This window comes from Fulvia fulva, chromosome 2 (genome assembly GCF_020509005.1).
Source record: "Fulvia fulva chromosome 2, complete sequence".
Taxonomy (NCBI): domain Eukaryota; kingdom Fungi; phylum Ascomycota; class Dothideomycetes; order Mycosphaerellales; family Mycosphaerellaceae; genus Fulvia; species Fulvia fulva.
In genome coordinates, this window is record NC_063013.1 from 2,306,947 (window position 1) to 2,320,771 (window position 13,825).

The 13,825-nt window shown below is 48.4% G+C and overlaps 6 protein-coding genes across 6 annotated transcripts; 2 read left to right on the plus strand and 4 right to left on the minus strand.

Annotated features, from left to right (window-relative positions):
• Positions 1–4,717: 4,717 nt before the first annotated feature.
• Positions 4,718–5,805, plus strand: CLAFUR5_02919 (Putative beta-glucuronidase; the record flags this gene model as incomplete). The annotated part of the gene is made up of 2 exons (XM_047902067.1): positions 4,718–5,244; positions 5,295–5,805. 2 exons carry the CDS (start codon positions 4,718–4,720, stop codon positions 5,803–5,805), a joined length of 1,038 nt encoding a protein of 345 aa, XP_047757492.1.
• A 1,989-nt stretch (positions 5,806–7,794) lies between these two features.
• CLAFUR5_02920 (uncharacterized protein) lies at positions 7,795–8,344 on the plus strand (the record flags this gene model as incomplete). The annotated part of the gene is made up of 3 exons (XM_047902068.1): positions 7,795–7,871; positions 7,928–7,964; positions 8,030–8,344. 3 exons carry the CDS (start codon positions 7,795–7,797, stop codon positions 8,342–8,344), a joined length of 429 nt encoding a protein of 142 aa, XP_047758296.1.
• Positions 8,345–8,551: 207 nt separating this feature from the next.
• On the minus strand, positions 8,552–9,073 carry CLAFUR5_02921 (54S ribosomal protein L51, mitochondrial; the record flags this gene model as incomplete). Its single annotated transcript, XM_047902069.1, has 3 exons — positions 8,552–8,846; positions 8,902–8,984; positions 9,035–9,073. The coding sequence occupies 3 exons, from the start codon at positions 9,071–9,073 to the stop codon at positions 8,552–8,554; spliced, it is 417 nt and encodes a 138-aa protein (XP_047758295.1).
• A 472-nt stretch (positions 9,074–9,545) lies between these two features.
• CLAFUR5_02922 (uncharacterized protein) lies at positions 9,546–9,863 on the minus strand (the record flags this gene model as incomplete). Its single annotated transcript, XM_047902070.1, has 1 exon — positions 9,546–9,863. One exon carries the CDS (start codon positions 9,861–9,863, stop codon positions 9,546–9,548), a length of 318 nt encoding a protein of 105 aa, XP_047758294.1.
• Positions 9,864–9,935: 72 nt separating this feature from the next.
• On the minus strand, positions 9,936–10,601 carry CLAFUR5_02923 (uncharacterized protein; the record flags this gene model as incomplete). Its single annotated transcript, XM_047902071.1, has 1 exon — positions 9,936–10,601. The coding sequence occupies one exon, from the start codon at positions 10,599–10,601 to the stop codon at positions 9,936–9,938; it is 666 nt and encodes a 221-aa protein (XP_047758293.1).
• A 920-nt stretch (positions 10,602–11,521) lies between these two features.
• On the minus strand, positions 11,522–13,112 carry CLAFUR5_02924 (uncharacterized protein; the record flags this gene model as incomplete). The annotated part of the gene is given in 4 exon segments (XM_047902072.1): positions 11,522–12,212; positions 12,224–12,357; positions 12,406–12,695; positions 12,746–13,112. The coding sequence occupies 4 exon segments, from the start codon at positions 13,110–13,112 to the stop codon at positions 11,522–11,524; spliced, it is 1,482 nt and encodes a 493-aa protein (XP_047758292.1).
• Between the last annotated feature and the right edge of the window lie 713 nt (positions 13,113–13,825).

The following is a 13,825-nucleotide window of genomic DNA, read 5'->3' on the forward strand; positions in this document are numbered from 1 at the left end:
AGATTTTATAAACGCCGGCGTACTTTCGTAGTATAACGAGAAGGGTATACTACATCCTATAGCCTTCTACTCGAAGAAGTTGAGTCTATAGGAGTGTAATTATAAAATCTATAACAAGGAACTATTAGCTATTATCAAGGCTTTTAAGGAATAGAGACCCGAGCTCGCCTACGAAGTAGATAATAAGGACTTATAGCTAGTCAAGATTTATACCGACTATAAGAACCTAGAATACTTTATAAAGACAAAGTAGCTAAATCGGCGACAAGCGCGTTAGGCTAAGTTCTTATTATAGTTTAACTTTAAGATAATATACCGTCTAGGACTTTAAGGTATAAAGCTAGACAGCCTAACGAGACGTAGCTAGGACCTTCCGTAGGGGGTGAACGACCCTCGGATCTAGCATTAGTATTAGATATTACTACCTCCTAAGCGATTCCTTAAGATCGCCTTACTATAGGTAACAGTAGAAGATACGCCGGAAGAAGAGGAACTAGTATAGCTAGACCCTAAAGCTAAAGAGTTCATGCCTATAGAACGAGATGCGCCTACTAAACAACCGGCGACGCGTAAAAGTTAACGGGAAGCCGAACTCGAGTATCGAATGTCGACGGCGTACGTAACCGATAACGAGCTTAAGACCGCGATTAAGGACCTATAGAAAGACCGTACTCCTATACTACTATAGAGAGCGAAGATTCACCTAGTACACTATAAAGTAGATAGCGACCTACTATATGTTCGAAATCAATACGACGGCTAGAGCTTATAGGTACTAAATGACTAAGCCTTATAGACTAGGATAATTAAGATAAACTATGACGCTCTAGTAGCAGGCTATCTAGGACGAGCTCGTGCTTATAAACTCGTAGTACGTAAATTCTACTGGCCTAGATTAGCGAGATCCGTACGTAGATATACCGCGAATTACCGTACCTACCGTATAACAAAATCTCTATACTCCTAGCTACTAGGATTATTATAGCCACTTCCTGTTCTAGATCGGCCTTAGAAACATGTTATAGTCGACTTCGTTATCGGACTCCTAGATAGCACTCTTAACGGCATAGTCTATAACAACATTATAACCGTTACTAATAGGCTTACTAAGGAAGTCGAGCTAATCCCTATTAGCGTAATGATAGTATAGAATACGGCAAGGCTTTTCCTTAAACATATGTTCTGTCGGCGCGGGTTTCCTAATACTATTACATTAGACCGTAGTAAGTAGTAGGTTACTACCTTCTAGAAGAAACACTACAAGATACTCCGTACAAATCGTAAGCTAAGTTCTTCGTATTACCTAGAAACTAATAGACAGTTAGAACGTACTAACTAGGCGATAGAACAATATCTTCGTATGTTTACTAATAAGGCACAGGATGACTAGGTAGAATAGCTATGCCTTACTTAGTTCGCGATTAATAATCACCTGTCCGAGACTACTAGTATGTCGCCGTTCTACGCTACCTTAGGCTACAACCCTAAGTTTATAGAGCGAGTTGACCTAAACGCTAGAAAGGAGGGAGGACTAACTACTCTCTAGCGACTAGATACGCGATCAGTAGAAACCTTTATACGTCGAATTTACGAGCTTTATAAGTACCTTTAAGAGAATATACGAATATTATAAGCTCTCTAAGTAGAAGTAGCAAACCGCTACCGAAGCATTCCTCTAGACTATAAGGTAGGTGATTAGGTGTATCTTAGCACTAAGAACATCCGTACGACTCGACTATCTAAGAAGCTAGATAGGAAATATACCGGCCCTTACTAGATTACGGAAGTTATGCCGGCTAGACTCTCTTATCGACTGAAACTATTAGACGCTCTAGTAGGACTTAATAACTGCTTCTATACCTCACTACTATAACGAGCCGACCACCCCGATTTCCTACTAATTAAAGGGCAGTATCTAGCGCCGCTACTACCGATAACTATCGAACCTAACACTACCGAGGCTAATATAGTAGCCGATATAGTAGTAGTACCTACGTATGTATACGAGGTAGGAAAGATCCTTAATATGTACACCTATAAGCAGGTAGGTAAGGTAAAGAAGGGGCACAAGCGTAAGGTAGATATATAGTATAAGGTGAAATAGGCTAGATATTAGAACGAGGAGGATAGTAAGACCTAGCAACCTATAGAGGACATACTTAAACACGCGGCCGCCGCTATTATAGACTTTTACTATAATCGGCCGGAGTTGTCTACGCCTATAGGCTTCGTAGCTCTATCTGACTAGTCCCTACTAGCTACTAAGGTACTCGGGCTCAACACGATTAGGGTCATTCCGAAAGACACCGTTACGAATAAGTCGCCTCGAGCCTTACCTCTAATAGAATCTACTTCGTATATATTCGATACTCGAGTAGAGCCTATAGAGCCTATAATAATACCTAACTCTAGTTATAAGGATTATACGCGAGTACTAGCCGAAGATAGACGTAGGTCTAGGGTAAGCTAGCTAACTAGGCAATATATTTCTCGAAGGAAGCCGGTCGAGGATAGTCTTAATAGAGCGAATGCGATGTTATCGGATAACGACAGGGTACTAGAGGATGATTAGGCGTTCGCGCGATTATAGAGCTCGATAGGTAAGTAGCCTTATAAGGTAGATAACGCTTAGAGGACTAAGGCGTGTTTTGGGAGGGGGGATACTATTACGGGTAGCCCGCGACCCCTTACTATAGCTACGTCGGCCCGGCTGAGCCGCGGACCTTCCGTATCGGGTTAGCGCGGCTTGGCTTTGCTTTATAACTTCGCCGCGCCTCGCGCTCCTCTTTCGTAGCTTTGTAGAACAACAACTATCTCGTTCGGACCCTATAATACGCGCGCCCTTATAGAATTAGAAGCTTATAGTCTCCGAGAATAGATAGATAAACAACGTGCTTAGCCTCGAGTAGTTAAAGCACTTTAACGTATATATAGAGGCGCGTTCTATAGGTAGCTATAGGTTACTCATTTTAGACGGCTATAAGAGCTATTTAAACTAGGGTTTTAAGGACTACTATCTAGACTATAAGATCCTTACGCTCTATATACCGGCGTATTCGTCGTATATCCTATAGCCTCTTCACGTAGTTTGTTTTACGCCGTTAAAGCTAAAGTACTTATAATACGTACGGGACTTAGCGCGTTAGCGCGTCTTCTATATTAATAAAGAAACCTTCCTTCCGGCGTTTAAAGACTCGTTTTTCGACGTATTTACCGCGTTAAACTATAAGAAGGCCTTTAAGGCTATAGGGTTAGTTCCTATTAACGCGTAAGTAGTACTTAATCGCCTTGATATACGCCTACGAACCTCGCTAGGACTACCCCCGCCTTAGACGGCATTATAGTAGTCTTAAACTCCGAGTAATTCGAATAAGATTACGTCGTAATCTAAGCTTATATACGACGCTATACTAAGTAACTCCAAAACAGCTTATAATAGCTTCTCTTAGCTTATAAAAGGCGGCGAAGTAATGCTATAAGAGAATACGCTTCTTAGAGCTCGTAACTCTAAGCTTAAACGATAAGTTAAGACTCTTATAAAGCGCTAATCTCGTAAACAAAAGCGTCTCTAGTACGGCGGGGTCTTAGAGTATACAGTTGGCTCGTTATAGGTAGTCGTCGAGTCGTTAAAGGCTATAGAACAGTCAAAGAAGAGTCGTAGGTTAGAGAGTACGAAAGAGGACTAGCTAAGTAGACGGCGGTATAGTAACTACGGTCGGACTAGCTATAACGTACAAATATACTAGGAAGACAAAGAGAACAATTCTAAATCGGATAAGAGTATTGAGTTCACTAGTTCGCTACTTGATAGTAGTGAAAACGATTAATAAAGAATATAAGTTAGTCGTACTAAGACAAATTTCTAGCTTACTAGTGTTTCTAGCTTACTAGTGCTTTACGTTAGTTATAATTAAATATAATAGAAAGTAGTAGACTAATAAGAGAAATAAAAGCTATAATTATACCTCTATCTTAATCCTAGCTTATCTAATATAATATTACTTAAAGCCTACTAAAATAATAAGAGAAGCTAATAAGAAACCCGCTTAGAAGCAACGCGACTAATAGTTAGAAGTAGTAGGCGAGCTACTAATAGCCTTTAGAAGATAAGAAGTTATAGAGAATAATAAACAGTATCTGTTAGTCGTAGACTGCCGTCTCCTGCCCTATCCTATAGAACTACAAGCTCCACATCGGCTGCGACTTCCTACATGTAAGGTGCGGAGAATGTGCCTCGCGCTTCCTGCTGTACAACTCTAAGTGCAGCTCTCATTATTGCGTTCGACCACATGAACAGTACTGAAGTCTTGTTTCGAGGGGCATCGTCAATGTGAGTATTCTCGAAACTGCTCCCAAGCCGTTGATCAACCTTGGCAGACGACGTTCTCTTCCCGAGCTCGCCGATGTCCCATGTTCCTCCACATCTCGCGGAGACTTGACTTTGCTTCCTGATCCTGTTTGCCTACCATCCGGGAAGGTGAAATGAAGATTGGCAAGGGTACTGCGGTCGATCTGTCCAGTCATCGCACATGGTGGTGAAGCTGCGGCTTGAACATGGTTTTTTATGCAAGTGTGCAGCCACGACAGAACCCCATGGGCAAGCGTAAGAGTAATGCACGAGGGCACGTTAGTGTGCCCTCTTGTATAAAGCTTGCCGTTTCGCCAACGCAGTATTGTTCTGTCACAGCTCTCACGGATCGAGCTTGAGATACTAACGATGAAGTACATTACTCTGTTCTGGCTAGCACTAGGCGCGAACGCGCTCAACTCTCCTCGTCAAGCCAACAGCCCAACGCCGTATCAGGTACAAACACCACCACTCGATACAAATTGGACGTACGAAGTCGGCACCGCTCCATGGCCAGAGCATCCAAGACCAAAGCTTGTCCGGCCCCAATGGCAGAGCTTGAACGGACTCTGGACATACTCCAATGCCTCAAGCCTTGATGCTGTCAACCAACCTCCATTTGGGCAAACACTGTCGAGGGAGGTGCTGGTACCGTTCTGCCTAGAAAGCGGTCTCTCCGGCATACAGGGCGAAGATATGCTGTATTCATGGTACCAGACGACCTTCTCTGTACCATCCAGTTGGAATGGTGATCGGGTGCTACTGAACTTCGACGCTGTCGACTACGAGGCCACTGTTTTTGTCAATGGCCGCAATGCGACATTCAATCGTGGAGGCTACTTCGCCTTTTCTGTCGATGTGACGGACATTCTCAATGCAAACGGATCGAATGAATTGTAGGTAAATGGCCCTTCTTCCTGTTGCATCGAGACTGACACACCGGCAGAATTGTATTCGTACACGATCCGACGGACAGCGATCCGTATGTCATACCAATCGGCAAGCAGACCTTGCGACCATCGCACATCTTCTACAGACCTTGCAGCGGCATCTGGCAAAGCGTTTGGATTGAGTCTGTGCCTACGAACTATATCACCAAATTCGACATCAATGGAGACGCTAGTGGTCAAGTCAATGTGACAGTGGCGGCAGCCGGCAATGCCAGCTCGAACGTGGACATTACGATACTCGAGAGAGGTACTGACACGACCGTGGCTACGCATAGTGGAAGCACTGGCGCCGAGTTCACATTCCAGGTCGACTCACCCAAGCTGTGGTGTCCAGACACGCCAAACCTCTACGATGTAGTTGTCAAGCTTGGCGATGATGAAGCAAGAAGCTACACGGGATTCAGGACCATTGGCAGAGAGGAGTTCAACGGTGTACAGCAAATCACCCTGAATGGCGATGCATTCTTTGCATTCGGCACTCTCGACCAAGGGTATTGGCGTAAGTGAAGTTCCATGTCAATCAATTCTTCCGAGATCATGAGGACACTGACTTCGTGGGTGCTTTTAGCGGATGGTCTGTAAGTAAGGTCAGGTACAGAAGCCTTGATGCGACATCCGGGACACACCCAGGACGATCGTGGCTTTTGCCCCCTTCGTTTGAGACACTCAGGCTAACATACCTCACCTTCAAAGTTACACTTCACCGACATACGAAGCATTAATCTACGATATCAAGAAGCTAAAGGAGGTAATCTACGCCATCAAGAAGCTAATTAATCTACGACATCAAGAAGCTAACATTAATCTACGACATCAAGATTGGGTTCAACATGCTCCGCAAGCACATCAAGGTCGAGCCGCCTCTTTTCTACGCAGCAGCCGATGAGCTTGGCATTCTCGTCATGCAAGACATGCCATCTCTACGACCCAGTCAATCACGAACGCTCGAGGACGGCACTGTCGAGACGATCCTACCAGATGAGGCCCAGCAACAAGAATTTCAGCGCCAGCTCGAGGTCCTTATCAACCAGTTCAAGAGCTACACCTCAATCTTCTCGTGGGTGATCTACAATGAGGTACGATTCTGTCACGCGATTCTCGAGTATAGCTAACATCCATATGTTTGACAGGGTTGGGGTCAGATCACCTCATACTACCCTGAATTCGAGCTCACCGATATTGTTCGCGGCATTGACCCTACTCGCCTTATCAATTCTGTCAGTGGTTGGTACGATCACGGCGCCGGTGACTTCTCCGACAATCATCACTATGGTATTTTGCCCCGACTAGAACCTCATTCCCCTGAGATATTCTGAGACAGAGAGAGAAGTCCTAATCATCGTTTCATAGCGAATGCACAATGCGGCACTCCTTGGTACTCAATCAACTCGTCACCATTCGACCCTTCACGTCTTGGTTTCCAAGGAGAGTTCGGCGGAACTGGTCACAATGTCTCAGCTGACCATCTTTGGAAAGTGGAAGAAGCCATCAACACCATCAATCAGACCTACGAAATCGATCAGACTTTGGACATCTGGAACTACCGTGGCCACTTCCTGCTCAGCGAGTTACTTTCCCAAGTCGAGCTGTACGCATGTGCCGGTGGCGTATGGACTCAGACTACTGACGTCGAAGGAGAGGTCAACGGCATGCTGACTTATGACCGTCGAATTTTGAGACCAGACCTGCAGCAGTGGAACGCCGATATCAAAGCTCTTTATGACGCGTCTGCTGCTCGCACGAATGGATCGGTGCCTATTCCTTCAGAGACGATTGCTGTCATCACAGCGACAGAGCCTTGGGCTGGGCTTAGAACTTACTGGCCTGACTATCAATGGGTTGCAGCAGGACCGGCACAGACCACGGGCGGTGGTGGTGTTCCTGGTGGTTGGGGAAGTGGTGGAGGATAGACTGGGCCGTTGGTCAAAAGGCATTCGGAGCATTCAAGTGCATCACGCCCTTAGTGGGAGATAATGTGTTCATGACCATCGAGTAACGAGCAGCAGCACTGCTGGCAACCTAGGCAGAGATACTTAGCGAACAAGACCCTACTGCTCAGAGCATTACAAATGTCTTTCGTGCACGACAGCACGCAGCCAAATGTGGAGCCCAGAACTCCGTCCATCAAGCTGTCCGTAAACGAAGCGGAAAGCACGCCGCCAACCCTAATGGCATCAGCATGCACGACATCAGACCGTCAAAGCATAGGAAGCTGTTGTGGAACAGTGGATGCCTGATAGGATTAATGCACTCACGCTGTGAGTGAGACCCCGGTCAGGGTTTGCGGCATCTATACCGCATAGGATACAGTTGTTCACTAATGGGCCATTGGAGCTGTGCCATGACTGGTGTCGGTACAGCCGTTGTGCCATTTTCAAGGCGGGGTCACAAGCACTAACGGAGTCGAGGCGGTAGCGATAGTTTTGGTATGTAGAGAGGCACTGCCCGAGAGAGTGGTCTGTGGCTGTTCACCGACTTCGTGAAAATCGTGAAAACATGTCCATCTCGAATGCTCCCCTTGTTGGTCCCGTCATTGGACTGGCGCTATGGACTTTCTTCATGGAGATTTGGCTGTAGGTGTAATTCGGAGAAGTCTTCCTAATGCAATGCTAATGAAGCTGCTGCGTAGATACTCCTACCGACTCCCAGACATCACCACCTACAAGGTACATCCACATTCCCTCCTCAAGCACAACCAACAAGTCACCCTCACCGACTAACACGCTTCCAGGTCCAAGTGCCTAACGGCGCAAGTATTGCGGAGCTCAACAAGAACATTCCCAGGCATCGACAATACCCGGCGGACAATTACAATCATCTCCACGAGCAGCCAACTGTCTTCTATGCTGTCGCCCTGGGCTTGACGTTCCTTGAGGTGAACGATTCCCTCACGGTAGCACTGGCTTGGGCGTATGTTGGGGCCAGGATTGTGCACAGTCTGATACAATCCACGAGCAATGCCATTATGCTCAGGTTCCAGGTCTTTGCGCTGAGCGGGGCGGTGTTGCTGGCTATGACTTTGAGGGGTGCGGTCAACGCGTTTTAAGGAGGCGGTGAGCTGATATGGCTTGAAGAGGTGATTCTGGTCGGAGGGACATGTGCGTGGCGGATAGCGCAAGGTGATGTAGTCAGAGTCCTTGTATTGTCCTTTGTGCATGGCTCTGATGTTCGAGAAGATTCAATGCTTTCCATATGTGGGTATCGTACCACTTGCGCCGCCCGATGCTGTAAATGTACACTTCCTAAGTGATGCCTATACCCTGAACTGCTCTTTCGCATGGAACGGACTCCATATGCCTCTGACACTCTCGTTCAAGCTCTTGACCGGCTTCGTCACTCTCTTCAGCTTCTCGCCGTTGGCCTCCTTAAGCAGTTCTGCCTTCTTCATGATCTCGTTTGGGGTCATATTACGGACGCATACAGGCTTTATGCGGCCATTGATGTAGTGGCCCTTGATGACGGGGTGCTTGCCGGGTCGAGGGGAGACTGTGACTTCGATGCTCGGGTTCTCTTTCGCGAAGGTTTGCAGTTGCGACTTGAGGAAAGTGCTGCGACGCATGTCAGGATGTTGAAGTTGAGATGCAGGCGAATTTGATGACTGACTTCATGCCTTTACTGCTGCCGGCCCAGTCGCAGTAGTGAAAGTCGAGGCGCTTGCATTGGAGAATGAAGGCGCCAACGCCATTCTGTCGTGGTCAGTCTCTGCCGCGATCTCTGCCTATCCGATCCGTCATACCTGAGGTTTCGCTACAGATCGCAGCGCCTGGAGAGGCATATTGTCATCCTTCGATGTAATGCAGTACTGGAGATGGAAGTGATCATGGACATCAAGCCTTGGCTTTGCCGCGGACCCCGGAGCTCCCCGGGAGAGGAAGCACTACATGTACATGTGCTTCGTAAACATCACCATCATCTACTGCTTCTATCACCTATGCTACACATTCCCGCTGTCTATGATTGAGTCACTCACTCAGACATAGACCATCTGAAGGATGTCCCGTCACGGAGCGAGATCCCCCTTCACCCTGTGCCATTCTCGAATGTCTTCGGCCAGCAGATGCACATCATGGCCTCACGCTGCGTGGTGAGATCTGGAGGCGTGTGGCACGCAAATGCTGGTCAAATACGATTTTATATCTACCACTGCGGACTTGAACGTATCAGCAGGATCATTGTTCACATCGACTAATTACCGAAATCTATATTGTCGCCAGCGCGACCTACACCCATTCACATGGCAGACGGTGTCAATCTACTTGGGCCCAGATACCTCGTGCATCCTGGAATATGTCAGCAGCATCTTCCTGCTCAGTAGGGAACTCGAAGACCGCAGCTCTATCAAGAGAATCCTCACGCATTTCTATGAACTTCGGATCATAGACTGAGATCATATGGTTGCTATTGTCCACGACCCACCATGGCATGGTCCGCGCAGTCACGACTCGAGCCGAGTATACACTGGATTTGCGCTCCCAAAAGGCGTTGGTGAAGTAACCTTCGACAGTCGGGGTAGGTACGCGTATCACCTCAGTACCTTCATCACCGTGCTCTAGGCGGGAGGTCATGTTTAAGCCGTTACTTTGGTAAGTTTCGAGAAGGCGCTTACTCGGCCACTCCATCAGTACTTCCATTGAGTCCTAGTTATCGCCATCCTCCAGGATCTCATCATCGTCGTAGTACTTATCGAAGTGCGTCTGCCTCCCTGTAGGGTCATGCTGACACCACAGTGACTCGACGTTGACCGTCTGAAAGACGCCGCCGAAGATCTCGCTTGTAAAGTCGTATCCAGCTTCTGAGTACCGAGCATTCTTGTAGAAGCATTCCTCTTGTCGGGGGCCGTGAGTTGCATGTTGCAAAGCATGAGCAAATTCATGGAGCATCATCTCAGCCAGATCAAGCGATTCATACAGAGGACGTTTTTCCATGACCAAGTCTTCTATTAAAGATCGATTCATGTTGATCAGCGTACGACTTCCTCGAGGAAATGTCACAAAAACATCAGCTGGCAAGGGGCCCTGGTTGGGGCATGCTGTACCGGCGTTTCCTGGGGTGGAGTCAACGACAACTTGAATGTCGATCATTTCTACCATACTGGTCAGCAATGTTTGCGCTTTTGATCGCATCTCCTCATTGACCTTTCGGGGCCATGAGTCTTGCGGATACTTGAGGATCTGAGTGGAGCCGTAATACCCGGTCTGAGCATCCTTCGTGTCCATAAGGTCGACTTCCGACCACGTGGTCTTCCGTCCTCTTTTGATGACCTTTGCATGTTCATTGTCCAGGTACATGTCGCCCTCGGACATCGTGAGCAGAGATTTCACTGCAGCGTCCGTTAGCAGGCATCGAGAGGCCAAGCGGAGGGCAGGGGTAACCCTTTGGGCGTCTTCAATAGAGAGCTGGTCCAGAAGACCAAGAAAATGGGGTGAATCTCGTTGTCAAGGTCATAAATTTTCTTGAGATTGAGCTTCTGGTCGAATTTGGCGAACTCTGCACAGCAGTAGTCTTTGCACATTTTGGCGAGGATGTATGTGTGTGTTGGCTGACCTGCAGCTATGGTTGTTGAGCAAAGGGCGCGCGGTGAGGGTTGCGACGTGCGAGCTTGCGAGCACTCGAGCGTACCCTCTAAGCGCCCCGGAGCGAGAATAACAATCAGACTCTGTCACCTTCGAAGCGCTACGAACGGGAAGGTAAAGGGGTAGAAGGGGAAGGGGAAGGGGAAGGGGAAGGGGAAGGGGAAGGGGAAGGTCCGTGCTCAGTAGGGGTGGGTCTTAGGATGAAGGCCATCGCTAACAAACTCGAGCTGTCGTCTAATTGGCTGTAAAAGAACTTACAATTATTTAATTGGCTCGCTTCTTAGCCCCGGCGCGGTAAATTCCCTCCCGAGTACGTGGGAAACAATGCATATACACGTTGCGACGACAGCAGCATGCGGCATCGCGAGGACGGCGGACAACTGCTTCCTCGAGCTGCGGGTGCTACCCTTCGCTCATTTCAATAAGGACGGAGGCCTTTCAACATATCATTTTATCACTGTCCAGCAGGATGGAGGCAAAGTCTCGATTGTGTATGTAGCTGTTGGTAGGCGAAGGGGAGCAAGAGAGTACTTGAGTGAAGTCGCTCATAGTAACAAAGGCCAGTACCATCGACAAGCACCCTTTGTTGGAAACCGAAGCACAAAGGACTGTTACATAGAACCGAGGTGCATTATGTCGCTTTGTAGTCTTCATAGCTTCGGTCCAACCTCCCTCCCGTGACTCGCCCGCCACCCTTCTAGCGTAACATTCGTCTTCGAATCCAGCCTTTCCTGCGAAGTCCAGTAGAGTCTCGGCAGCTCCGTATTCTGCACCTCCACTTGCTCAAGCGCCATCTGCGCAACAGCTTTGGCAGACAGAAAGATCTGCGGCATACCATTTCCCGAGAACCCAGCACATATCAGCTGCCCTACCTTCCCAGGCACTTGACCTACGAAAGGGAAACCGTCACTGGAGTATCCCATGATTACAGTCCAGATCTTATCAGTATAGGCACCACTATCCTCCCAGCCACGGAAGTGTCGCTGCATGTAACCATCAAAGTAATTCTTCGCCGGCTCGATGAGCTTGCTGTCGTCGGCGTTGTTGTACCATTGGTCTAGTTCCTTGAAGTAGTCTCTTCGTGCGCCGCCTACGACGATGCTGCCGTCTGCGCGTGGGATCAGGTAATCGTACTCGCTTGGGGATAGTCGCAGGATATAGCTATTGGAGAGAAGAGGCGGATGCGCGTTCCCGGGGACAACAATGCGGCTGCAGATGCCTCGTACAGGCACGATCTTTTCTTTGAATTCGGCTAAAAGGGCAGACGTGTATGCATTGCTTGCGCAGATAACCTTTGAGGTCTGAATTGAGCCGCGAGACGTGTTGACAGACCATTTATGGCTGACACAGACGTCACTGGAGTGGTGGTTTGAAGATTGACCCCAGCTGCGACTGCTTTGCCGAGGAGGTGAAGAACCAGCTTATATGGCCAGACGAGCCCAGCTGTGTAGGTGAAGCAGCCTTGCGCACCCTTGATGCCAGATACCTGCGGGAGTTAGCACATCCACAAAGCCTCTACGTAAGTCATACTGACACCTTCGGCACTGCGCTCATCACTATAGAAGACTTCGCTAGCAGTCGATATGCCAGCTTGCCGTAACTTGTCAAGCCCACGCTTGAGATCTCTTTTCGCGGCTTCGTACAAGCAGACATCAGTAGCTCGTGTGACGACAAAGTCACAGTCAATGTTCTCGTCCTCGACCAGCTTCTGGATCTCCTTGACTTGGCGAGCTTCGAAGGATGCCACTTCCTCGGCAGCTTCTTTGCCATACTTCTCAAGAGCGCCAGCGGCTCGGTAGTATGGATCTGGCTTCAGATGGCCGCCTCAAAGTGTCTCAGCAAGACTGTCGTCCAATAAGTTTCGATTGACATACCATTCCGGCCGGTCGCGCCAGAGCATGCTTCACGAGCTTCGAGTATGGCTATCGACACGTCCCGGCCTGATACTCTCGAATGTTTTAGCAGGTGGTGCACAATCGAGGCTCCAGAGTACCCAGCACCGATGACAACAATATCGACTTCAGCCGGTATTTCTTCGGTGCTGCGGGACGTATCCAATTCATGCAGTTGCGTGCGCCAGAAAGAAGTGGTTGCATCAGGAACGGGAAACGACATGGTGGTATGCGTTGGTTCAACACCTAGAAGAATGTCAGAGTCGATCGTGGAGGCCATGCTGGTCTTAGTTGAAGACGCTCTCGAGGTCAGATGCAGGTTTCTTCCCCCATGCAGGCACAGCACCATCGGGCAGGCTGACTGGCCTATCTCAAGAGCCGGCCGGCAGTTGATCAGCTTGGCCGAATGGTATATAACTCGCGACAGCACGACTGCAACATGGAGCCTGATCGCAACATTGCTCTCATTACAGGGTGAAGGTGTTCGCTGTCATTCGCTGTTGTTCTCACATCCATGCGGACAGATCTGGATGGTTCTAACTGCAGGGCGATAGGACATCAAGTGTGATAGACAGGTGTGGTATCTGACTGTCTTCTCCGATCATACAACGTATCGTATCCGAAATCCTTCTCTTACATGTGTTGCTTCATGTATCAGCCTCCTCGGCTACATATCGTACATCATCATCCTGAGCGCCAATGAAGGTCGCTCCGTCACCTTCCGCTTTCGCTTCTCGCGTGCTCCTTGTAGGCGGAGCGGCGCGTCGTGCAATGTCTCGTTGACACCGCGCTGATCCGACTTATCTTGATGCCGCTCAATGACTGGTATGGAAGCGACCGCCCTAGTCCGACGGTGGTGATGTCGACATGGCGGGCTGCAACATATCTCGCACAGCGTTCGGAATGATCTAATCATTGCCAGTCAACCCATTGTCGATGATCATTACGATGATGGAAGATGCCATACCTGCGACGGTTTACTCCGATGCTTCTTGTTGAGTTTCTTGGTGCTATTGACCGATTGCTTTGGCATCAGCAAGGGCGGCGTGCTGGGTTGATAAG